General features: G+C 38.9%; 1 protein-coding gene across 3 annotated transcripts in view; it reads right to left on the reverse strand.

Moving 5' to 3' along the window:
* ACER3 (alkaline ceramidase 3) overlaps window positions 1–27,342 on the reverse strand; it is a 168,287-nt gene extending 140,945 nt beyond the window's left edge. The window contains exon 1 of one of the 3 annotated variants that reach the window (XR_003972242.1): window positions 27,167–27,342. Coding sequence is in view for 1 of the 3 variants with exons in the window: in XM_030331630.1 (XP_030187490.1) it covers window positions 27,167–27,269 (103 nt within the window). In the remaining 2 variants the exon portion in view is untranslated. The remainder of the gene's footprint in view (window positions 1–27,166) is intronic. The other 2 variants (XM_030331630.1, XM_030331631.1) reach the window with 2 other exon arrangements.
* Between the last annotated feature and the right edge of the window lie 470 nt (window positions 27,343–27,812).

Genomic DNA, 27,812 nt, shown 5'->3' on the forward strand with positions numbered 1-27,812 from the left:
AATGTTCTTACAAAAGCATGTGTCTGCTGGACAGGCACACTCAGGGCAGTTACAGCAGACAATTTATCTCCTAGCATGCAAGCCCCTCTCCAGATTCCTCATTGGCTGAGTACTACAGAGGTTACAGCCATACCAGGACTTCGCCTATGCCCACGTAAGGCAAAAAGTAGTCTGAGCGGAACAAATGTACATTCCCTGAGGTGACACAGAGACGTTCAGCCCCTCCTCCCTTTGTTCTTTGGCGCATGCTCATTGCAAAGCCTGCAGAAATAAGACTGAGAAAAGGAGAGGAGAAGAACCAGAACCAGGAAGTGAAGTGTCTAAGGGTCTGGCACTCCTTTGGGGGTGGGGGAGGTTCATACATATTTCCAACAGACTGTCAATCTATTGTTAATTAGACAGCACAGCTTTTATTTGCTATTTCTGAAAATGAATCACCTCCCTTACTTTTCACACACTGATGGTACAAAAGCAATTGCAGGTACAAATGCTGGCATCTTTGCACAAATCAAGGCAGTAGCAACCAAACAACACTACAGTCATTATATTCTTCCCCATCACCATACATTCACAATATTAAAAAAAAAAAGCCAGTTTCAATTAACAATTTTTTTTTTTTTAAGTTTAAGAGAGAGAGAGCACAAATAGGGTAGGAACAGAGAGAGGGAGAGAGAGAGAGAATCCAGGGCAACCACTGCCACCTGAAGGTAAGGAGAGAAACTCAGATGGGAAGGTGCCAGAAAAGAGGAATCCAAATATTCAATGTATGAGCTCTATCCAAGTCTCTGGCAGATACCTGAACTATACATTCACAGAATTTTAAAAATTAATTAACTCATTAATTTAAAAAAAAAAACAGCTTGCAGCTATGGTTAGAAAAGTGAACCAATATGTTTATTTCTAATATGGAAATATTGGTAGGTATAACCTATATTAAAAAGTTCTAGGGGCACCTGGGTGGCTCAGTCGGTAAATGTCCGACTTCTGCTCAAGTCATGATCTCATGGTTCATGAGTTCCAGTCCCACATCAGGTTCTGTGTTGACAGCTCAAAGCCTGGAGACTGCTTCAGATTCTGTGTCTCCCTCGCTCTCTGCCCTTCCCCTGCTCACATTCTCTCTCTCTCTGTCTCTCTCTCTCCCTCCCTCAAAAATAAATAAGCAGTAAAAAAAAAAAAAAAATTCTTTAAAAGTTCTAGGGGCGCCTGGGTGGCTCAGTCGGTTAAGCGTCTGACTTCAGCTCAGGTCATGATCTCACAGTTCATGAGTTCGAGCCCAGTGTCAGGCTCTATGCTGACAGCTGAGAGCCTGGAGCCTGCTTCAGATTCTGTCTCCCTTTCTCTCTGCCCCTCCCCTGCTCGCACTGTCTCTCTCTCTCAAAAATAAATAAACATTAAAAAATAAATTAATTAAAAAGGAAAAAGTTCTATGATGACCCCAATTAAGTTTGCAGAGTGTAAGGGGTTTCAAAACCAAACTGTTTAAGAACTGCTGGTCTATAGGATATCCTGTTATTTGATAAAATTGAAACTAAGATGTCATCTAAGAGCTTTTTAATTTTTTTAAGTTTATTTATTTTTTTAGTAATCTCTACACCCCAAGTGGGGCTCAAATTCAGGACCCTGAGATCAAGAGTTGCATGCTCTTGTGACTGAACCAGCCAGGTACCCCAAGAGCTTTAATAATTTGTTCCTAAATCATTTTGCTATTATCACCATGAATTCTTTGCATAGCCACATTAGATCATCTGTTCTCCAGACAAGCTTTGTTTTTTCATCATATATGGATTTGAATATACTATCCCTTACTATAGGTACATAAATATTATAATTAAATATATCAAATATTCTGAATGCCTACTTGGCCAGGCACTTGCACTAGAAATTGGCAAAATTCTTCCCACCATGTAAAGCCATCTAAATTGTTACTTCCTCAGTGAAGCCTTAAATAAGCAAGCAGAAAACCACCTAGACACCTGGACAGAGTTAGCTGCTTATTACTCCAGCTGCCAATATCACTTTTGTTGACTTTCTATTTTTTTCTTCACTAATCTCTGATCTTTCTAGTTGTCAAGGATGATGCCTTAATCCTCTTGGCATTTCAAAGGCATAGTATATATATTGTGCACAGTAGGTGCTCTAAATATAATTGTGTAGGGGCGCCTGGGTGGCTCAGTCGGTTGAGTGACTGACTTCGGCTCAGGTCATGATCTCACGGTTTGTGAGTTCAAGCCCCACGTCAGGCTCAGTGCTGACAGCTAGGAGCTTGAAGCCTGCTTTGGATTCTGTGTCTCCCTCTCTCTCTGCCCCTTCCCCACTCATGCTCTGTCTCTCTCTGTCTCAGAAATAAATACACATTACAAAAAAAAATTGTTTAATAAATAAATTAAAAAAATTGTGTAGGATAGGGTCAATTTACAGCTAGACTGAGAAAACTTGATCTTCATCTCTGGGGACATCTGAATGTCTGGCTCTTGAACAAGATAAGGTCAATTAGATTTATGATGTGTTGTTTAAAAAAATTTTTTTTAACATTTTTTTTTTGAGAGAGACAGAGAGAAACAGAGCATGAGCAGGGGATGGGGAGAGAGAGAGGGAGAGGGAGAGGGAGACACAGAATCTGAAGCAGGCTCCAGGCTCTGAGCTGTTTGTTAGCACAGAGCCCTATACGGGGCTCAAACTCATGAACCGTGAGACCATGACAAGCCGAAGTGGGACGCTCAACGACTGAGCCACCCAGGCACCCTTATGATGTGCTGTTTAAAGTTCAAAACTCAGGGTGCCTGGGTGGCTCAGTTGGTTGAGCATCTGACTCTTGATATCAGCTTCAGTCATGATCTTGCAGTCGTAAGATCAAACCCCTTGTCCAGCTCTGCGCTGAGTGTGGAGCCTGCTTGGGATTCTCTCTCTCCCATTCTCCTCCTCCCCCTCAATAAATAAACATTTATAAATAAATAAATAAAGTCCAAAACTCCCTTGGTGACCTGTAAACCAGTTTGTTTACTAATAGGTTTTCACATGATAGAACTGGTTAGCCAGCCTGGCTTGACTACACAACCAGAGCAACATAAAAATACCCCACTGGGAACTTCAGCCTTGAGTTCTCCTCAACCCAAGATTTATCACACAAATCTTGGTGGTTTCATCCAGGGATGAAATAGCCCTATGTACAAATTAGAATCCTAGAGAGTTTCCCCATAATGTCCCCCACATCCTTAACGCTTGTCCGCTCTTTCTCTTACTAAACAAGATCCTTTACGTTTAAACAAAAACCTTAGGTGAATGTGCTCTATGGAGACATGAGTCCTTTTAAACACCCAAATTTGTGAAATCTTTGCAATACTATTTTCTGTACACTTCCATGAATGTAAAAATAAGCCATATGACTCAGCTCATATCCCTGTCAATCTTAATAAAATAAAAATTTCTAAATTTTGTACTACTTTTTAGTTTATAAATACTTTCACATACACTAACAATAGATTCCCAAAGTAACCCTGTTAAGGAGTAGACTAGAGAAACTCAGAGTCAAAAGACTAAATGACTTATCCACATTTGCTCAACCAGTAAGGGGCAGAACGGGACTCAAGCCTAAGGGTATAGGTCTGTGAATTAAAATAGGCTGCCTCCCAAGATATCAAGAGGTTGAACATATTCGTTCCTTCACTCCACAATTATATGAGCACCTATTATAGGCCTTAGATACTGTGTTAGGTGGAGCTTAATTATAGCAAAAAGTGAGACATTTTAAAAGAGAAAAATGAATGCTTTTTCAGTTCATAGATGAAAAGAAAGTTTGAATTTAACTGCTTAATCTGATATCCTGAATTCTTAAGGAAGTCATTAGCGAATATTTTATATGGTACTTTAGATTGCATAAGGTCATTACTTTGTCTAACTTGATCCTCAAAACAAACCTGTAAGATATTTTTAATCAAACTTCACAGCTAAATAAAATGAAATCAAAATTAAGTAATCTGCCCTAATATATACAAGATCACACAGCCTGTAGAAGACAGATAGGATTCAAATGCAAGGGTACTAATAACCTGATTTTTTCTACTTTATAAACTATTTCTCTTATTCTTACACTGATTTGGATAGAAATGTCCTATTTCATTTTGTTTAAAAAAATCCACAAAATAAAAATAATTAAGTAAAATGTTTTCTCATTTTATCATAATAATTAACAACTGAAATTTTAAAGTAAAATAAAGTAATTTAAATATCTTAGTAACTTTATTCTCTTTCTAATTGATGGTTATAAATACGTTTCTTAAATATTTATTAAATTACATATCTTTAACCTCCTGGTAATTTCAAGCAGTTTTCTGGAAAATGAAATTAAAAATAATCCATTTCTTGGGCGCCTGGATGGCTCAATCAGTTCAACATCCGACTCTTGATTTTGGCTTGATTTCACCGTGCATGGGATCAAGCCCAGCGTCAGGCTTTGAGTTGACAGCACAAGCCTGCTTGGGATTCGCTCTCCCTCTCACTGTCCCTCCCCTGCTCGCACACTTGCTCATGCTCTCTCTCTCTCAAAATATATAAATAAACTTTAAAAAAAATTCATTTATTTTAATCAGTTTCCAGATCAATATGAATAATGAAAACAAATTATTGAGACACGTATTTTCTAAACATGAAAAGCTATGAGTTGTGGAATTGTTTTTGAAAATATGTAATTAGTTGTTAATGTTTAGCAGTATTTCATTCTTTAACAGTATAAGCAACTACTTGTTCCAATAGAACATATTAAGTAAAATATAAGTTTATGAATGTATTTCATTTAACTTAAAGCCTTACATAGTGTTTAATTTAAATCAAATTTTTAAGCAGTGAGGAAAAAATTAAAGATTATAAAATACAAGTTTTTAAAAAATTTTTTAAATTCCCAAATCTCTCAAATGAACCGTTCTAATTCTATCCAAATAACTATGGGCCAAGTTCCACTGGAAAAGACTTTTTTCAGGATACTCACTGCCCAAGTGTCAGCTCCTAAAAGGTCTAAAAAAAACTGCTTTAAAGAAAAGCAGAGAAAATGAGATAGGTCAGCCAAGACAAGTGTCCCATGTAGCAAACAAAAGTTTCTCTGTGATCCAACTAGAACAGCAACTGTTACACCCACACACACATATAACTGGAATATTTCCGCGGTCTTTTCCATAACCTTTAATCTAAACACTAACTTTTTATTTTTAAAGTTGATTTTTATTTTATTTAAAAAAAGAAAGAGAATGAAACTGTGAAAAAAATCACACAAATTAGATAATAAAAGAAAAAATATAAAGCAGGAGAATACTAACATCTATTGAGTTTATACGCCTGGAACCTACTAGTGGCATTATTTGCATAATCTTTCTAAAATAAAATATCACTTTGTGATCTAGGTCTTATTCTTATTTTACATATCAGCAAATTAGCTATAGCAAGATTAAGGAGTCTGCCCCGTGTCATATAGCTCCCAAGTGGGAATATCCAGATTCAATCTCATTTCTCTTTAACAAGCTGTATTCCTACCACCACATCATGGAAAAAGAAAGAGAATAAAAGAGATACAATTGGGGCACCTTGGTGGCTCAGTTTGTTGGGTGTCCAACTTCAGCTCAGGTCATGATCCCACAGCCTGTGAGTTCGTGCCCGCGTGCGGCCCTGTGCTGACAGCTTGGAGCCTGCTTCCGATTCTCCGTCTCCCTCTCTCTCTGCCCCTAACCCACTCGTATTCTGTGTCTCTCTCAAAAATAAATAAACATTAAAAAAAAGAGAGAGAGACACAATCATGAGTGTTGGTCTATACTAATAATTCTTTTTTTTATTTTTTAAAATTTACATCCAAATTAGTTAGCATATAGTGCAACAATGATTTCAGGAGTAGATTCCTTAGTGCCCCTTTACCCATTTAGCCCATTCCCCCCTCCCAAAACCCCTCCAGCAACCCTCAGTTTGTTCTCCATATTTATGAGTCTCTTCTGTTTTGTCCCCCTCCCTGTTTTTATATTATTTTTCTTTCCCTTCCCTTATGTTCATCTGTTTTGTCTCTTAAAGTCCTCATATGAGGGAAGTCATATGATTTTTGTCTTTCTCTGACTTAGCATAATACTCTCCAGTTCCATCCACGTAGTTGCAAATGGCAAGATTTCATTCTTTTTGATTGCTGAGTAATACTCCATTGTATAGATATACCACTTCTTCTTTATCCATTCATCCACTGATGGACATTTGGGCTTTTTCCATACATTGGCTATTGTCGATAGTGCCGCTATAAACATGGGGGTGCATGTGTCCCTTCGAAACAGCACACCTGTATCCCATGGATAAATGCCTAGTAGTGCAGTTGCTGGGTCGTAGGGTAGTTCTATTTTTAGTTTTATGAGGAACCTCCAAACTGTTTTCCACAGTTGCATTCCCGTATACTAATAATTCTTAAGAGACAAGCAAACCATGTAATTCTGGCAACTATACTAGACTTACCTCAACCTCTATAGAATTTATTCATTCATGATCCATATGGTTAAAGAAATGATACTGTCTTAAGACAATTTGTTCACTGCTGAAATGAATCATTTATCTTTTGTGCTAGTCACCTTTTTGCATTTTGAAATTTATACCTTACCTAGCACATAAATTGGGAACATACAACATTGCCAAGTAATATACCTATAGTAGGTATTTAGTAAATATTTGTTGAACACTTTGTATATTCTTGTATATTCACAATGCCTTGAAATCAGTGAATGATGATGATGCAATCAGCCTTCAGTGACACCGGACTTTAAAAGTTCTGGTTTTAGGGGCACCAGGCTGGCTCAGTTGGAAAAGCATGCAACCCTTGATCTTGGGGTCATGAGTTCAAGCCCCATGTTAGGGGTAGAAATTACTCAAATAAATAAACTTAAAAAAAAAAATTCTGACTTTGTAGTTCAGTCTGGAAAAAGGTTCTGTTTTAATCAATCATGATGAAGGCATACTACTGGTTACCTGAATTGATTCATCATCTCTCTAGTGCCTCCACTAGACAATGGCTTCAAAATGATAACCAGACAAAATAAATCTTTTTTATTCTTATAGATTACAATGGTCAGAATATGTCAAGCAACTTCTCACTGGTTTAATTAACATTTACTGAGAACTTAATCTATATTAGATACTGTGCTAAGTGCTATGGATACGGAGTTAAAGCTAAAAAGATTTTTAACTTAAGGCATTATTAATATAGTAGAGAATATAGGCATATATATAAATAATTACAATACTATGGGAAATGTACACACATCATTCATCAATAAATATTTAGTGAAAACCTCATGTAGTAAACATTGTAAGAAGCCCTATGATACAGCAATGAACAAGGGCCCCTCCTTTCATAGACTTTACAATCTAACAAGGCCTCAAAGATTTCCCAAGTCTGCAAAAAAATGAACTCATGGTCAAAAGTCACAAGAATACAGGGCACCTGGGTGGCTCAGTCGTTAAGCACCTGACTTCAGCTCAGTTCATGAGTTCTCACAGTTTGTAAGTTCGAGTCCCATATTGGGTGAGCACGAGCCCGCTTCAGGTGAGCATAAGCCCCATTTTGCGTGAGCTCATGCCCTGCTCCAGGTGAACATGGGCCACGCTTCAGGTAAAACACGAGCCCTGGGTGAGCCCTGCTCTCTTTCTCTTTTTCTCTCTCTCTCTCCCTCTCTCTCTCTCTCTCTGCCCCTCGCTCACTTGCACTCTCCCTCAAAGGAAAAAAAAAAAAATCACAAGAAAACATAAGGAAACATGCAACCATAAAGGAAGAACAGTGAAACAACAAGCAACAGAAACAGACAAGCAAAGATGAAACACACTGAAATTTAAGGATATAAGACACTAAATATGTTTGATGTTTAAAGAAATGAAAGAAAGCAATAAAAAATAACCGAAGAAAAAAATTATCAAAAGTTGTCAGGCAGATGTGAAAAAGAAACAACAGAACCTTTAAAAATGAAAAATATAATAATTAAAAATGCTTAAGAGAAAAAAAATGAATGTAAAGAAAAAAAGGCTGAATTAACCAAGTAAAGAGAAATGAGAGAGATAAACAGGACGTTCTGGACAGAAAGAATAATGTATGCAAACACAGGAAACTATGAAGCTGCAGTCTGTGTTGGAGGAAATAAAAGCTGAATTATACTGCTGAAGTATAAAGTGCAAGTGTTTAGAGAGGCAAGAGATTACATCAGAAAAGTCATCAAGGCCGGATTATGAAAGTCTTTCTCCATTATACTTCTCAATTCTACATTCCACATGGGCAAAACTGATTATCAGAAACTCTTATACATCTGTAAGTATACATATTTTACATGTATATATAGTTAATACTGTTTCCAGTTTTGAAATGTATGAATCTTTAGCTAAAAGAAAATGAAGAAATAGCTATTGAGCAATATGGCAGATAACCCAAAAATCCTCTCATTACAAATACCTAGATATGCTAGATAAAGTTTAATAATATATTTTTCAATGCACAGCTCAACTCCCAAAAGACTAAAGGTAATTCCCAGAGGGAAAAATTGAGAAGAATCTGAAAATCAATATGATACCTGGTTATGACTGTCCTACAGACAGAAACAGGTATGGCAGTGAATTGCCTTTCTCATTACCGTAGGAAGTAGTTTCAGCGCTCACATAGGAATAAGAGATGAGGCACTGGACCATGGAAGGATGGGAACTGGATCTGAGATCATCTATATGAGATGCATGAGGGACTACCTACTCAGTAGTTAAGTGAAACAGAAAAGTAACCACCCACTAATACAGAAAAACAGTAAGAAAGTTGTTCCATAGTGAGCTGGCATTGAAGAAGCAAGCCACCAACCACATTGTTGGGTCGCCTATTTTATTTCGCCTATTTTAGAAGTCCCATGTAGCAAGGAACTGAGGGCAACCTCCAGGAGCGAAGAGTATCCTCCAACCAAAAGCCAGCAAGAAACTGAAGCCTCAATTCTACAACCACAGGGAACCAAAATCTGCTAATGAAGTCCTCTCTATTCAAGCTTCAGATGAGACCACAGCCCTAGCCAATACCTTGATTGCAGCCTTGTAAGACTAAGCAAAGAACCAAGTTAAGTCAGGCCCACACTTCTACCCTATAGAAAATGTGAGATTATAAATTTGTGTTGCTTTAAGCCACTACATTTGTGGAAATTTGTTATGCATCAAAGACTAATACATACTGAATAACAATAGCATGTAACTTAGGAGGAGCATATACAAAGTTAAAGTAGCTTATTTGAATTATCTAAAAGGAGAAGAAAAGTTTGTATTTTAAGTCAAACATGTATTCAAAAAATGTTTAAGTAAGCACCAGTAAAAAAGAACTAGAACAAACCAGTAGCTTCCAATCCAGCAGAGAGGAGAAAGGAATTTAAAAAAACCTATCACGGCCAAAAGAAGGCAAGAAATATACAGGAGAATATAGAATAAAAAGCATTAAAAAGGGTGGAAATAAATAAAAACGTATCAGTAATCAGGGTAAATCAGTAATCACAGAGAGATAGAAAATGAGACTGAATTTTTAAAATAAGAGAAGGGCGCCTGGGTGACTCAGTTGGTTGAGAGTCCAACTCTTGATTTCGGCTCAGGTCATGATCCCAGGGTCGTGGGATTGAGCCCCACGTCGGGCTCCATGGTGAGTATGGATCCTGCTTAAGATTCTCTTTCTCTCTCCCTCTGCCCCTCTCCCATGCTCTCTCTCTCTCTCTAAAATAAAATTTTTAAAAAATTACAAAAATAAGAGGACAGCTATCTGCTATTTACAAGATAAACACCTTAAACATAAGAGTACACAATAGCTGACAATAAAAGCCTGGGGAAAAAATGCCACGCAAAAGAAACAAAATAGATTTTCAAAGAATTGTTTTAATGTTTATTTATTTTTGAGAGAGAAAGAAAAAGAAGGGTAGGAGAGGCAGAGAGAGAGATAGGGAGACATGGAATCTGAAGCAGGCTCCAGGCTCTGAGCTGTCAGCACAGAGCTTAACTCGGGGCTTGAACTCATGAACCATATGAACCATGAGATCATGACCTGAGCCAAAGTTGGATGCTTAACTAACTGAGCCACCTAGGCACCCCGAAACAAAATAGATTTTAAAGCATAAATTCTATAGTTTAAATTTCATATTTTTTAAAAATTAGGGCCATATTTTATCCAATCTCTCTCTTTTTTAAGTTTATTTATTTATTTTGAGAGAGAGAGAGTGTGGGGAGGGTGGGGTGCAAGCAGGGGAGGGGTAGAGAAAGAAGGAGAGAGAGAGAATCCCAAGCATACTTCGTATTTTCAGAGCAGAGTCTCACGCAGGGCTTGATCTCACAAACCATGAGATCACGACCTCAGCCAAAACCAAGAGGCAGCCGCTTAACAACTGAGTCACCCAGGCACTCCTGTCCAATCTCTTAAAGAAGCAAACCATCTACTGATGGTACACATGGCTTTGTACCAGTCTCATAGCTGGTAGAACAATTTTATGAAGATACCTGATGCAGCAAGCTTGCCATATAAGCAAGAAAGATTATTCTAATAGAGAACAGTAACAAGCAAGATGGGCTATATAAATGACAGAATTAAAAGTAATGCACATTACACTTCCACCCAAGATAGAATAAAATGACCAGATTTACTCTCCTACCTGAAACCACCAATGAAACAACAAAGGTGCACAAGGAAACTTTTGGGGATGATGAGTATGTTCAAATCTTGATTGTGGTGATGGGTTCATGGGAGTACATCTGTCAAAATTTGGCGAATCATACACTTTAAATATGTATAGTTTTTGTACAGCAAAGGAAACCATCAACAACATGAAAAGGCAACATACTAAATGAAAGAAGATATTTACAATGATATACCTGATAAGGGGTTAATATCCAAAATATGTTAAAGAATTCATACAACTCAACACCAAAAAAACTCTAAGAAATCCAATTAAAAAATGGGCAGAGTACCTGAATAGACATTTCTCCAAAGAAGATATCCAGATGGCCAACAGGCGCATGAAAAGGTGCTCAACATCACTAATCATGAGGGAAATGCAAATCAAAACTACAATGAGATTATCACCTCACACCAGTCAGAATGGCTAATATCAGAAAGACAGAAAGAACAGCATTGGTGAGGATATAGAGGAAAGAGAACCCTTGTATACTGTTGGTGCAGCCACTACGGAAAACAGTATAGAGGTTCCTCCAAAAATTTAAAAAAAAAAAAAAAATTCCATAAAATTCAGTAATTCTACTTCTGGGTAGAGAAAGAAAATGAAAAAAACGAATTAAAAAAGATATATGCAACCCTCTGTTTATTGCAACATTTATAACAGCCAAGATATGGAAGCAATCCAAGTATCCATTGAAAGATGAATGGATAAACAGATGTGGATGCACACACACACACACACACACACACACACACACACAAATGAATATTACGTAGCCATAAAAAAGAATGAAATCTTGCCATTTTTGACAACATGGATGTACCCAGAGGGAGGGTATTATGCTAAGTGGAATAAGTCAGACAAATATAAATACCATATGATTTTACTTATATGGGGAATCTAAAAAATAAAACAGACAAAACAGACAAAAACAGATTCATAAATACTAAGAACAAACTGGTAGTTGCCAGAGGGGAAGGGGATGGGGGAATAGATGAAATATTTCAATAAGATTAAGAGGTACCAGATTTCAATAAGATTAAGAGGTTTCAGTTATAAAATAAATAAATCATGGGGATGAAAAAAAGTACAGCCTAGGGAATAATACTCTAATAGCTTTGGATGGTGACAAATGGCAACTACACTTACCATGACAAGCATTCCATAATATATATAAATGTTGAAATCACTATGTTACACACATGAAACTAATAAATTTTGTATGTCAACTATACTTCAATTAAGAAAAATTTTAGGGGCGCCTGGGTGGCTCAGTCAGTTGGGTGTCCAACTTCAGCTCAGGTCATGATCTCGCAGTCCGTGAGTTCGAGCCCCACATCGGGCTCTGTGCTGACAGCTCAGAGCCTGGAGTCTGTTTCGGATTCTGTGTCTCCCTCTCTCTCTGACCTTCCCCCATTCATGCTCTGTCTCTGTCTCAAAAATGAATAAAACGTTAAAAAAAAATTAAAAAAAAAATTTTAAAGACAACAGATTTTTTAAATGGGCAAAAGGCACTTCACAGAAGAAGATACAGGAATGTCCAAGAGGCAATGAAAATGTGCTCAACATCTTTATTCATCAGGTAAATGATCATTAAAACCACAATGAGAGACCACTACATATAGTCCAGAGTGGATAAAATTTTCAAAAAGAATAACACCAAATGTTGTTGAGGATGTGGAACACCTAAAACTTCTATAATAAAATGAGATATCACTTTGGAAAAAAGTCTTGCAGTCTTTTAACGGAAACCAACTCTATGACCTGGCAATTCCACTCCCATGAATTTACCCAAGAAAGATGAAAATGTATGTCTATGCTGGGGCACCTGGATGGCTCAGTTGGTTAAGCGTTGGACTCTTGGTTTTGGCTCACGTCATGACCCACACATAGTTTCGTGAGTTCAAGCCCTGCATCGGGCTGGGCTCCTTACTGACAGTGCAGAGCCTGCTTGGTATTCTCTGTCTGCCTCTCTCTCTCTCTCTGCCCCTCCTTCAATCACGCTGTATCTCTCAAAGTAAATAAATAAGCTTAAAAAGAAAGGAAAAGAAAAGAAAATATATATCCATGAAAAGACTTGTATAAAAATGTTCACAGCAGTTTTATTCACAATAGCCAAAAACTGGAAATAGTCCTGGTGTCCATCAACAGGACAATGGATAAACAAACTAGTATATTCCACACAGTAGACTACTACTCAGCAATAAAAAGGAACAAACCACTGGGGTGCCTGACTGGCTCAGTTGGTGCAGCATGCAACGCTTGGTCTTGGGGTTGTGGATTTAAGCCTCACGTTGGGTGTGGAGATAACTGAACAATAATCTTTAAAAAATGTTTTTAAAAATTAAATAAAAAAGGAATAAACTACTGATACAACAACATGGTTAAATCTCACTGGGTGTGGAGATAACAAAAATAATCTTTTGAAAATTTTTAAAAATTAAATAAAAAGGAATAAACTGATACAACATGGTGAAATCTCATTTCTCACAAGCATGAATCTTAAGTGCATTAATAAAAAATTTAAATCTTTTTATTTTAACTTCTAATACAGTAAATACCAAAGGATTTAACTCACAGAGCTCTTCAGGGTCCTCAACAATTTTTAAATGTATAAAGGAGATGAGACAAAAAAAGCTTGAGCACTTCAGATCTAGTAAAAGTTGAATATGGGCATGCCCTACAATCTAACCATTATACTACTCAATAGACACAAGAACTTTCAAATTTGTGTGTACCAGATGATGTACAAAAATGTTATAACATTTGTAACAGCAAAAACCTGAAAACAACAAAATAACCAATGACTAAAGAATGGATAAATCAATATATTCATATAGTGGAATTCTAAACAGTAAAAATAAATGAATTATAGCTAAACCCATCAACAGAGAGGATTCTTGGGAATATGGATGATACATATTTGACCACAAATTGAGTGAAAAAAGCAAGTTGAAGAATACACACACACACACACACACACACACACGCACATACATATATATATAGTACAATTCCACTTATGTAAAATTAAAACAAGCAAACCTAAACAGTATATTCTTTAGAAACACACAGTGGTAAAAAGGTAGGAAATGATAAACACTAAATTAAGGATAGCAGTTACCTCTGGGGAAAAAGGAAGAATATGGAATGAGGGAAAGGCAAAGAGGGAGCTATTATTTTTATTTAATGAATGCTCTTAACCAAAGAACAGTCCTCCTTTATCAAGGTCATAATTCTCTTTAATCGTCAAGCTTTAAGTTGGACATTCCTACAATAGTGAAAGAAGAGAGAACATCCATCTGATTGGCAAGACTGAATGAATTCCAGTGACCAACTGGATTTCAGACAATAAAACCAGACTGTTCTCATGTCTACTTTACAAGGGGGGTGGGGAGGGTGGAGGAGGGATTGCTACCCAGCAGGTAAAATAGCCTAAAACCATATATTTAATTTTGGGAATACTATCTTATCTAGAATACCTCCTTATCATTTTGTATAAATGAGTAAATGAATGAATTCCAATCATAAAACAATTTTTATAACAGTATCAAGATTTTAACATGCATAATTTTTAGAGTTCTGTTTTGTTTTCTGAGTTCATTCAGTCTTTCCTCTTGCTGTTAAAAGCAGCTTGCTCTGAAAAGTTAAAGTACTTTAAAAGAGTCCACACCTATAATGAGTCAAAGATTTTTCCAGTCATGCAATTGAATTATTTCAACCTTGAAGTACTTATGTACTTTCACTGGGCAAAATACCTCTTTTGAGTCTCATGAGTACATTATAGGGATAAATAAAATGATGCTTATAAAAATTCTTTGAAATCTTCAGATAGAGGGCCTATATTAAACTTTATTATTCTTTTTAAAGTTTCATCTTCTAAGAATAAAAAGCATGATGTAATTTGGCATACTCGGAGTTTACACAACAGGAAATCAAAATTGCTCAAAACTCAACTTTAGACACTGTTTCAGTTACTTACTGCTGAATAACAAACCACCCCCCAAACTTGATGGCTTCAAAAAACAATTTATTAAATAAATAAATAAATAAATAAATAAATAAGTAAGTAAGTAAGAAAAAACAATTTATTATCTCTCATGGGAAGAACACATACAATGAAAGGTGCACAGGAGTATAAATGTAATACGTAACCAGGCTGTTTTGGCAAAAGTACAGTGTAAGTAGGGAAAGCAGGAATTATAGGGAAAAGGAGGAACACAGACTGAAGAGTTTAGAATAAACTGGATACCACAATGAGCTAAAAGTACACAACCACCAGAATGGCAAAAATTGAAGACTAACCAAATGTTAGTGAGGAAGTGGATGAAATGCTGTGAATGTAAAACGTTACAACCACTTCGAGAAAAGATCTGGTAGTTTCTAATAAAACTGAACACACAACCACCTATGACCCAGTTATTCCAACCCTCAGTATTTACCTATGAGAAATGAAAATACATATCCACAAGACGACCTGTACAAGAATGTTCATAGCAGCTTTATACATAATTATCAAACCTTAAAACAGCGAGGTGTTCATCAGTAGGTAAATCAATAAACTGTGGTATATTCATACAATGGAATACTACCCAGCAATAAAAAGGAATTACCAATACATGCAACATTGCTGAAATCTCAAAAACATTATGCTGAGTGAAAAAAGTCTTACACAGGAGTGCCTGGGTGGCTCAATCAGTTGAGCATCTGACTCTTGATTTTGGTTCAGGTCATGATCTCATGGTTTGTGAGACTGAGCCCCTGTCAGGCTCTGCGCTGACGGCACTGAGGCTGCTTGAGATCCTCTCTCTCCCTCTCTCTCTCTCTGCCCCTCCCCAACCAATGTGTGTGCACACATGCTCTATCTCTCAAAATAAATAAATGAACTTTAAAAAAAAAAAAGAAAGAAATCTTATACTAAACAGTAAATACTGTTTGACTCCACTTACATGCAGTTCTAGAACAGGCACATCTAATCTATGGTGGGGGAAAAAAAATCAGAATAGTGGTAGCCCTGAAGAGAAGGGGAAGGTGGAGGTAAGAATTAACAGGGAAGGGGCATGAAGAACCTTCTCACTTGATGCTAAAGTTCCATATTCTAATAGAGGTTTTGATTACACAAATGTATCAATTTCTTGAAATTCAGCAAATATACATTTAAGATCTGCGCATTACTTCAAATATAAGTTTTACCTCCAAAGAAAAAAACAAAGAATTGAACTTTAATTGATGATATGTATGTTGAAGGATTTAGGGGAAAGTATAAAGATGTTTGCAATTTACTTTGAAATTAACAATGTCAAAAATTAAAATGAACTGATAGAAGAATGGACAACTGGGTAGACATGCAACAAAACAAAGCATAATAAAACGCTAATAGTAGAATCTAGACAATAGTTGAACAGATAGTCACTGCAAAATTCTTCTGACTTTGTTGTGAAGATATTCATTTAAAAAAAGGGGTTTTCATGCCATGTTAGAATTCGGTCTCTATCCTTCTGTCAACAGAAAGTCCTCTAAGGAAAACAGAAGCACCTAACTGTAAGGAGTAATCAATCAAGGTTTAAAGAGGTATCCACTGGGGCTCCCGGCTGGCTCAGTCGGTAGAGCATGCAACTCTAGATGTCAGGATGGTGAGTTCAAGCCCTACGATGGGCATGGAGCCTACTTAAAATAAAGATTAAATAATAATAATAATAATAATAATAATAATAATAATAATAGAAGAGAGGTATCCACTGAGAGAATGCAGCTACAAATGACAAGGGAACATCATGTGCAAAAGCAATCCCACTGAAAACATCTAAAAATTCTGGTATATTCTTAATATATTCAAACAAATGAAAGAAAGATGAAAGGGAGGAAAAGAGAAGAGAGGAAAGGCCCACTAAAGCAAGGAGTCAATTAGGTCAAGGAGGAGACATCCCCCCAGAAAAGTTTAACCTTTCTCTACCTCCCCCAAACTCAGTGTTTGCTCTTAAGGCCTTTCAACTGAGGGGATGAGGCCCACCCATATTACTGAAAGTAATCTTAACTTAAAGTCAACTGATTGTAGATGTTGATCACATTTATAAAATACCTTCATAACAACACTTAGATTAGTATTTGATCAAATAAATGGATACGAAAGCCTAGCCAAGTTCACAGAAAAAATTAACCATCACAGATGAGGAAGCCACAACTATAACACAGTATGATTTTTTTTAAACTTATTTTCACTAGATCCCAATTCAACTAATATTTTTTTTAATATTTGTTTATTTTGAGAGCGAGCACATGCACACAGCATAAACAGGGAAGGGGCAGAGAGAGAGGGAGAGAGAGGGAAAGAGAATCTCAACCAGGCTTCATACTGTCAGTGCAGAGCCCCACACAAGGTTCAATTTCATGAACCATGAGATCATGACTTGAGTCAAAACCAAGAGCTGGTCAATCAACTGAGCCACCCAGGCTCAGTTGAATTAGGGAATTCAACTAACATTTTTTGTGCACCTAGTATTTGCTAGGCGCTTCACCTCACTGTACACTTTCAAGTGTATCATGCCATTTAATTCTCATAACCCTCTTGGATATCATTATTTTCATATTATAGAAAATAAACTGATACATGGGGTGCCTGGGTGGCTCAGTAGGTTAAGCGTCCAACTTCGGCTCAGGTCATGATCTGTGAGTTCAAGCCCCACGTCGGACTCTGTGCTGACAGCTCAGAGCCTGGAGCCTGCTTTGGATTCTGTTTCTTCCTCTCTCTCCCCCCCCCCCCCCCCCGCCCCGCTCATGCTCGCTTGCTCTCTCTCTCTCAAAAATAAACATTAAAAAATTAAAAAAAAAAAAAAAAAAAGAAAAAAGAAAATACACTGATACAAAGAAGGATTAAGGGATCTGCCCAAAGTCACAACATTCGATGCAACAAATAGGAATCTTGATTCAGACTCCAAGTCATTATACTATGTACTTTCCCCACAGTAAAACACCTAGGACTTTTGTGTCCCCATTAACTGCTTTTGCTGTCTCTTTTGGGCTCTATCATTTTGCTGGGTCCTAAAATGTGTCTCCATGCCCCTACTTCTTTTAAAATGCTCTCTGCATTACCTAAAACCCTCCAAGTCAGGGCTTTTTTTTTTTTTTCCCACTGACTGGGAAACAGTTGGCAAAGGAACAGGGTGAACCCAAAATCAAAGAAACAACTTAAAATTTTAACCTAAGATAATAATGCACTGGACAAGATTTTCATTTAAATGTTCACTATTCTATGTATTCTGGCTTAGTAAAGTTCCCCAATTTATTATTTGAGGTATTTGTTCTTCTTATTTACCCACCCACCAATTACTGTTCCATTAAAACAATAAAAATCTATCATTTCTTCCAACATGTGCTACCAAATGACAATTCTTCCTAGTTAGTATCTTTGACAACATGGGTAAAACTAAGTTAGGATGAGACTTCAAAATGCTCTCAGCCTTCAAGTACTACTAAACACTAATTACTAACTACAGACTTAAGTCTAAAAAGTGGTTTGGTTTGAGCTTGGCAAAAGTGTTAGGAGCAAATGAGAATGAAAACTTTCTGAAATGAAAAAGTAAGTTCAATTTTAAGTTCAATTTTGCTTACTACCCAGGACAATCACTTCCAAGCTCTCCTTCACATGCAGTGTTTTCAGTCTTGTTACTGTGAATGGGGGGCTGGAGGGTTTCAACACCTAGCTTGGTTTTCAAAGTTAGAAACATAGGTTCCAGTACCAGCCCTATGATCCTGAACAAATCACTTATCCTTCTGAACTTGGTTTCCTTACATACAAACAGGGATAACACCTACACATCACAGGAAAAAAAGAATTAAACGTGCTTTGTGAACCTGAACCCTTGTTCCTCCAAGTATAGCTCCAGACCAGAAGCACTGGAATCACTTGAGAACTTATAAGAAATGCAGAATCTGTGGCGCCTGGGTGGCTCGGTCGGTTAAGCGTCCGACTTCGGCTCAGGTCATGATCTCACAGCCCGTGAGTTCGAGCCCCGCGTCGGGCTCTGTGCTGGCCGCTCAGAGCCTGGAGCCTGTTTCAGATTCTGTGTCTCCCTCTCTCTCTGCCCCTCCCCTGTTCATGCTCTGTCTCTCTCTGTCTCAAAAATAAATAAATGTTAAAAAAAAAAATTTTTAAAGAAATGCAGAATCTAAGGCCACATTCCACACCTAATCAGAATATGCACTTTAACAAGATCTCAAGGTAATTAACATGCACATTTACCTCTGAGAAGCACTGCTGTAAAGCATACTATAGATGTTAGGTATCTTCACCATAAAAATTAGCCCACTGGGAGCTCTTTTCCTTCTGAGGAAGTCCTATGATCTGGTAACTCATTAACAATATGACATCAGCAACACTGACATCATCTTCCTCAGCAGCTACCATTTCCCTGAAAAACTACTGAATATGGATTCTGGCGTAGGTTTTACCACTAATTTGTAACATAATCTTAGGCAAATCACTTCAATACTCAAGGTCTTTCTTCTTACAAGTAAAATGAAAGCATCAGACCACTAGTTCCCAATCTGAGGTCCCTGGACCCACTGAGGTCTGAAAAAGTAGTAATGAAGGGAGGCAACATAGTATGGTATTAAGAGCATATCTTTGGAATCAAAAGGCTCCTGGGTCACTTAGGCTCTGCCACTTAATAGTGTGTGACCGAGGGGGACACGTGGGTGGCTCAGTCAGCTGAGTATCCAACTTTGGCTCAGATCATGATCTCACGACTTTTGAGTTCAAGCCCCGCATTGGGCTCTGTGCTGACAGCTCGAGGCCTGGAGCCTGCTTCAGATTCTGTGTCTCCCTCTCTCTCTGTCCCTCCCCTGCTCATTCTCTTGTCTATCTCTCAAAAATAAATAAACATTTAAAAAAAATAGTGTGTGACCGAGGGCAAGTTATGCAAGTTATTTAATCTTCCTAAACTGTAATGTCTTAACTGCAAATTAGGATTACAACAGTACCTACCTCAGAGATCAAGCAGTATACTATATGGTTACAACTAAGTGCTCTGCTGGGTAACTTTTTTAGGGTGATAGAAAAATCTACGTCTTGACTGCAATGGTGGTTACATAGATATATACACCTGTCAAAAATTTTCAAACCATACACTTAAAATGGATGCATTTTAAGTAAATTATGCCTCAAAAAACTAATTTTTAAAAAATGTTTATTTTTGAGGGGGGGAGGGGCAGAGAAAGAGGGGAACAGAAGGTCTGAAGTGGGCTCTGTGCTGACAGCAGAATCAGACACTTAACTGACTGGGCCACCCAGCTGCCCCACGAAAAGCTAATTTTAAAAGTAAAAAAGAAAAAGAGAGAAAGGAAGGAGAATGTGCTCTAGAGTCAGATTGTGTGAGTTCAAATCCTGGCTCTGCCACTTGCAAAGTGAACAACTTTGTACAAAATTATTTAACCCCTCTATAAGCCCTCAACTTCCACATTTGTAAGACAACTAACAAGAATCTCACTTAAAAGAGCCATTATAAGGATTATAATAGGGATTCTAATGAGATCCTATACACATAGAGCTTTGCATCTATTAACTGTCTCATAATGTTCGCTATTGTTATTTCTACTATTTTCAATATTTCAAAAATCATATTTATCCACAACCAGGCTTTAGTGAAAATATTATGCTGTTTTATTTTGGACTAGAATTATATCAAGACATTACACATCTCACGTGGATCAATACAGTGTGGTAACAGTGAATAGAACTCCTCTGGCAGTTACATGCACCTTTATTTAATTAAGATGGAGATAAAGTACATTAACAACTTACATATAAGTAATAATAAATTACAATTTAAGTAATAATAATAATAATAAATGCATGGGACCCAAGAAAGAAAATAATAAAAGGATTTCTTTCTAATGAACAGGTTTAAATAGCTGCTATGTCGCCATATGATCCAGCAATTCCACTTTAGGGTCACAAAGAGATATTTGTACACCCATGTTCATGGCAGCACTATTCACAATAGCCAAGAGGTGGAAACAACCCATATGTCTATCAACAGAGGAATGGATAAGCAGAATGTAGTATATATACATAATGGAGTTTTATTCAGGCTTTAAAAAGAAGAAAATTCTAACTAATGCTACAACATGGATTGACCTACACAGACACTATGCTAAATAAAATAAACCAGTCACAAAAAGACAAAGACAGCACTGTCTTTATATGAGACACCTAGAGTAGTCAAATTGACAGAGACAGAAAGTAGAAGAGTGGTCACCAGGGTCTGGGAGGAAGAAGGAATGGGCAGTTATTTAATGGGTACAGAGTTACAGTTTTGCAAAATGAAGAGTTCTAGAGATTCATTGCAAGACAACATGAAGGTACTTAACACTACTAAGCTATACATGTTAAAATGGTAAATTTTATTCTATGTGCATTTTTGCACAATTAAACAAATTTAAATAAATAAATAAACTGTATGGCAGTTCTTCCAGTACTAACACTGTAAAGCTTTTATACTTTAAGCTCTTAACGAGTAACTTCTCCTTGTATTCCAATGCACCACATATATACATCCATCACAGCACTGGAAACAATTTACTGGCAATCTTTGACTTGTACATATTAAATCTAAATCTTTTTGTACACTGAATTTGGCCCTTCACTTGGCCTCAGTCTTCAGTTGACTTACTACTTTGAGCTATGTGTGAAGCAGTGCTGCTTGACTGTCAATAACCCTCAGGAAAATGACTGCCTTCCTTAGGTGACAGGAGTATCACCTCTGCCAGCCCACAGAACTCCAGGACCAAAAGAAGCCTGAAGCACACTCACTTACTTGAGGCTACAATTCAGAGAAGATGGGTGGGAGGGGGCCTGGAAAAAGGAAAGGAAAAGAAAGGTAGCAATGAGCCACGAGCAGCTAGATGCCTTGAGTGGCATATGTGTATGGGAGAGAGGCTGGTTGAAGCCTCTCTGGTCTTGTGCTATAGTGTCAAAGAAAAACCTCATCTAAGCAAATCCCATAATAATGTTATAAAAACTGAGGGTTGTCCTACTTTGCTTCTGTCCAATTCCTATGAATAGGATGGGGAGGGGGACAACAAAGCTACGAGAAGGATGGTATCTACCCAGATTGAATCATTCTAGCCCAAGGACAAAAGGGAGATGGCTGGATGGTCCTACCAGAAGTTACCACCCATTCTCCCCATTCATGAAAGTCTTACTAAGTTACCCCCTCAGACTGAGGTAACCTCTATAAAACCCATAATTAGAAATTATAATTTTTTTTTTTGGCTTTCCAATAAACCCTCCTTCATAATACATCAATTTGGGACATTCTTCTTTCAAGTACATTTTGAGTAATGCGTTTCCCTTGAAAACAGAAAATGCCTAATAGTACTTACCTATTTATACCCCCACTGGCCTATCAGCCACCTTGAACAGGTGACTTTATATAGTTGCATATTCTATACACTATAGTTTATCTGGGTAATTCTCGTCTGAGACCATAATTAAAGGATTCCTTTCCACCTCCCTTTAGGTAACATTTCTTCCATGAAACTAACAGTGCTTGAAATTCCACTTCCCACAGAACTATGTGTTAGTAGAAAGAATTGTCAGACCCATATTTGAATACCATTTCTGCCACTTAATAGCTGTATGATGCTGAGCAGTTTACTTAATTTCCTGCATCAATAAAGTGGGAAGTCCACGTACCTACTCACTAGGAATGTTGTAAAGAATAGAAATGCACAGGAAATCTTCACTTTAAAGAGTTCTAATACGCACAAATTCCAGGTACACAGTTTAGTTAAATAATTCCAATTCCCCAACAACACAATTCAAATTTCAGGTACCACAGTACATTAACCGTGAGTGACTGAATATAGTGCAAACTTCACAACTAGGTGTTCAGTCCACAAATCACTATGTAAATAATAGAAGCACATCACAATCAGTGCCTAACTGACTTGAAAAGTCACTTCTTTCAAAGTCTGTTGCTGAATTTGACAAAATGAGCTGCGAAGGAACAAAAATTAAGCTGATGGTAGACCTCTCATCAGCAACGATAAAAGCCAGGAGACAATGAATAACATTTAAAGTGCTGAGAGAAAATTAACTCTCTGCCTAAATTTTTTTTTTAATTTTTTTTTCTTAACGTTTATTTGTTCTGGAGAGAGAGAGTGTGAGCAGGGGAGGGACAGAGAGAGAGAGAGAGAGAGAGAGAGAGAGAGAGAGAATGAATATCTGAAACAGGCTCCAGGCTCCCAGCTGTCAGCACAGAGCCCGACACGGGGATCGAACTCACGAGCCATGAGATCATGACCTGAGCCAAAGTCGGACACTTAACTACAGAGTCACCCAGGCACCCCAACTGCCTAAATATCTAACAATGGATAAGACATCAAAGCAAAAACTGTTGGTGATTATTCATTCACTGCACATCTGTTAATCAGTTCATGTACAGACAGCAAGGCAAGTAGCTGAGTTGCTTCCTTGTCTCTGGTGATGAACGTAGGTGATATTTTACAAAAATGAATAATTAAAAGAGGGATATGGCCAATAATGATGAAAGTGTAGCAAAGAAACAAAAAGTGATAATGTTGGAAGTGAAATTCCAATCAAACATAAACAGAGTTATTGAAGAAACCGCCGACACTGACAATGTTGACTGCTGCCATTCCAGAGACTCTAGATATGCAGCCAGAGGAACTTAATGAAGACAAACTTACCAACATAAATGAAGAAAGTGGTTGTGAGAAAAGGATGATGTTTCAAATTATAGTATACTAAACATTAGTTTTACTATTTTTTCATTTCTCTATATATCTATAACCAACAATAGGAGAGTTTATAGTGCTTGACAAAAAAATTTTAAAGGTGACAAAACAATCATAACTTTTCCCATTGATTATTTTTTTTTTAATTTTTTTTTCAACGTTTATTTATTTTTGGGACAGAGAGAGACAGAGCATGAACGGGGGAAGGGCAGAGAGAGAGGGAGACACAGAATCGGAAACAGGCTCCAGGCTCCGAGCCATCAGCCCAGAGCCTGACGCGGGGCTCGAACTCACGGACTGCGAGATCGTGACCTGGCTGAAGTCGGACACTTAACCGACTGCGCCACCCAGGCGCCCCTCCCATTGATTATTAAGACTACTTTGCCAGGTTTTAACTTGCAAGGTCCTTTGTGCTGTCCTACACAACTATAAAGAGGACTGCCTGTACCTATAACTTCTGGCACATCAAGGAACACATTATTTCACAACTAAAGAGAAAACCTCTACCTTTACAATCTGCTCAAACAAAAAAGGAATTTGAAAAAAAATGAAAAAAAAAACAGAAAAGGAATTTGAAATGATCTTGGGTGATGTTAAGAAGAAAGATTTTCTGGTATTTCAGTGACTAAGAACTGCTGCCATATCTGAACATGCAATTCCCCAAACTCCTCTTTTTATTACTCAAAATACACACAGCCTAGTGCTGAAAGACGGGGTTCATGAATAATTATTCAATTTGTCCGTTGTGACAGTATTCTATTTCACCTGTCCTTACTTCTTGCATGCAGGGACAAAACAATGAGTGTGTGATAGTACAAGATATAGTAGCTTTATTTTTTTTTATCTCATTTAATCTTTATTTTTATTTATTTATTTTTTTTAATATGAAATTTATTGTCAAATTGGTTTCCATACAACACCCAATGCTCATCCCAACAGGTGCCCTCCTCAATGCCCATCACCCACCCTCCCCTCCCTCCCACCCCCCATCAACCCTCAGTTTGTTCTCAGTTTTTAAAAGTCTCTTATGCTTTGGCTCTCTCCCACTCTAACCTTTTTTTTTTTTTCCTTCCCCTCCCCCATGGGTTTCTGTTAAGCTTCTCAGGATCCACATAAGAGTGAAAACATGTGGTATCTGTCTTTCTCTGTATGACTTAGCTTTAGAATCAGACCTCAACTTAAACACCATCTCTACATCACTCTTTGCAACCTTAGGTAAAGATTGAAAGGGAGAAGAGGAAGTGCTTAGCAAAGTGTGGTACACAGTAAGCACTTACATATGGCTATTGTCATCATTATCTTTACTATTCCTATCATTAATGTAAATATCATAATAATGATATAATTGTATTTATTTTAAACACATCATTATTAACCAGCATATTCTTCAAAGATTAATTCTCTTACTCCAAAAAATGATGGATACCCTCTGCTTCCTGGGTAAAAAGACTTGACCTCAACTTCCTCCAAATAATTTTCTCCCAAGGCACATGTGCAAAGGGCAGCCAACATTCACTTACTCTCTTCTTGCAACCCTTGATTCCTATGTCAAAACCCACCCTGCAGTCTTCTCAGTTTCCTCCTCTGAGGACATTAAGACCAAAAGCCATTTCCCATTTCTCACAGCTATCTGGCAGAACAGCTATCTTGCACCTTCATAGCTCACATGACTTAACCGTCAGTTTTCTCTTGATTCTAATCCTTGGTTCTAAACTAAGAGCCATTATTACTTATATCCACCCATAAATATGCAAAGGGCCTAAAGGTCAACTAAAGCCAACCCCTTTTCTTTACTAAATAATTCCTCATAAAATACTCATGTGAGTTAGTTCAGTAATGTCTGTTTCAACACTTACAGTGACCTCCACCTCCAGGCAAGCCATTCCATGCTTATCTTCAGTTAAAAAGTTTCCTTAGGCTGAAGCAAAATCTCTCCCCTTACTGTTAGTTTCCATCCATATACTCTAATTCCACTATCTAGAGAAATTTAGAAAGTTTAACTGCTCTGTATGACAGCCCATCCAATGTTTGAAGACCGTGGCAATGTCTTCATGTTGTTCTTCCATGTTACACGTTTCCAGTTCAGAAAGCATGATTTTAAGTCCCTTCCTCTCACGGACCTTCTCTGGACCAGGTATGGGCTTGCCAACATGATCTAACAACAAATTGGTAAAGCGCTTCCTTGCCAACATTTGGGCTGCCAAGTAATTATACTACAAGTGATCCCTCTGCCCATATTCTTCCATTATTATATAAAAATTATTACTTTAGTAGTTCAGGAAACGTGACTCTCAGCGCAAATCATGGTTTCAAAGGAATGGTTTAAAATCTTGAACACTAACAAGAGTTCGGGTTTCTTTTTTTATTTAGCCAACTACTGTGAAGAGAATCAAGTGGGATCAGCTGGCATGAAACTCTTGCCTCTTCCCTACAAAGCCAAACAAATGTCTGGGAAAAGGAGGTAGCAATGGGAAGGTTAGCTAAGAAGAGTTGCTTCATGCCCTGAGAAAGTGGGTCCAATTAAAAGGCGGCAATAATAGCCAAAAAAAAAAAAATATATATATATATATATATATATACATATATATATATACACACACACACATATATATACACACACACACACATACACACACACACACACACATATATACACACACACGTGTGTGTATATATATATATTCTCTATACTTTGCCAGAAACAGGTAGGTACCGGAAGAAGGATCAAACATTGTTGTCTCAAAATTTAACCCACGTAAAGTGCATAAAAGAAATGGCAGATTTTTCCTGTGCTCTCCTAACCTAGTGGAGTAAGAGCTGGGGAAATACACACACACGCGCACACACACCTACCTACCTACCTACATACCTACCTACCTAGTGGAGTAAGAGCTGGGGCAATGCACACACACACACACACACACACGCACACGCACACGCACACGCACACGCACACACACCTACCTACCTAGGGGGCAATTGGTGCCTGTCAGGGGCAAGCAGTTGGAGAAGGATTTTTCCCCAAGTCCTCAGAAGGTGCAATCAGTGGAAGTAGTGTCCTCAAATGAACTCTAACCCTTAGGTAGTAGGAAAGGAAGCAGGCAGAGTGGCACAGGGACTTGGTCCCCTGTGCTCCTGTGAGCCCGACACCTTCCCTGGAGGTGACGAAGAGGTCCGAAGAAAACAGAGAAAGAGGAAGGAAAAGACCTGGGAGTTTCCACGTTTGGGGTGAGACTAAGTTAGGACCTGTTCCCTTCTCCTGTGCCCTTAAGGCCGAAGGTGGTGGCAGCAACAGTAGGAGCAGGTGTCCCAGGCCCTCATTCTAACGAGCAGAATCCTCCACTCTCCCCACCTCCTCTAGGGCCGCCCCAGCCTGCCCCACTGCTCCCGTCATAAAATAATTCCCATCCCCAGTCCTGCCCCTCAGGCCTCCCCTCAGGTCCAGCGGGGGACTCCCCACTTCTCTTCCGATCCCCAAACTCAACCCTCCCCAACCCGTTCGGACCCCGGCAAGTCTCACCCGACACACTGGATTCCCCCATCGGCTCCCCTCCTCGGCAGAGCTCCCATTCCTGCCCCCAGGCCGGGGCTCCCCACTCCACCTCCCCAGCCAGGCCTGGTGCCTCCCTGGGCGGCCAGGTCCGCCCTCCGCTTTCCTCACGCGGCGTCTCCCCTCGGACCGGCGCCCTCCCTCCCTGCCTCCCGCCTCAGGCCCGGGCGCCCGCACTCACAGAACTCGGCGATGTACCAGGTCACCGCGTAGTTCTCTTCGCACCAGTCCAGCGTGGACGTCGTGGGGCCCCAGTAGCCCTCGCGGTCCGCGGCCGGAGCCATCGCGCACGCAGCCGCCGCCGCCGCCGCCGCCGCCCAGGCGCTCCGCTGGCCGCGTTCGGCTCGGCAAGCTCCCAGGCCGGCTCGGGCCCTGCTCTCGCGCCCACCGAACGCTCCGCCCACCCTCTCTCCCTTAGGGGAGGGGCCGGCTCCGTCAGCGGCAGTGCCCGGCGGAGACCCCGCCCACCGGCGCCTCCAGGCCGCCCTCGCCAGGCGGCGCCCCGCCCACCCCGAGGCCACAGGGGTTCCCCTGGTTGGGGGGGGGGTTCCTTTTCCCAGGAAAGGGCTGTGATCAGGTCACCGGGACGACGGTTACCCAGGCTGCCTGTCCCGCCCAGACACGCCCCTGGCTGTAGGCTTGGGGTTTCTGATATCCCTGTGGCTGTTTTCTGTCTGGACGTGTCAGAGGCTCTATCTCTTTGTATGTGTGTGTCTGTGTGTGTGGTTTGATTAAACTAAGGCGGGTTGGGTTGAAGCCATCGGCAAGCCCTGGCTTGATAAAACCTGTGCAGAGGCACAGCGTCTTTCTCAGCGTCTTCCTTTGAC

The sequence above is a fragment of the Lynx canadensis genome, chromosome D1, assembly GCF_007474595.2.
Source record: "Lynx canadensis isolate LIC74 chromosome D1, mLynCan4.pri.v2, whole genome shotgun sequence".
In the NCBI taxonomy this organism is placed as follows: domain Eukaryota; kingdom Metazoa; phylum Chordata; class Mammalia; order Carnivora; family Felidae; genus Lynx; species Lynx canadensis.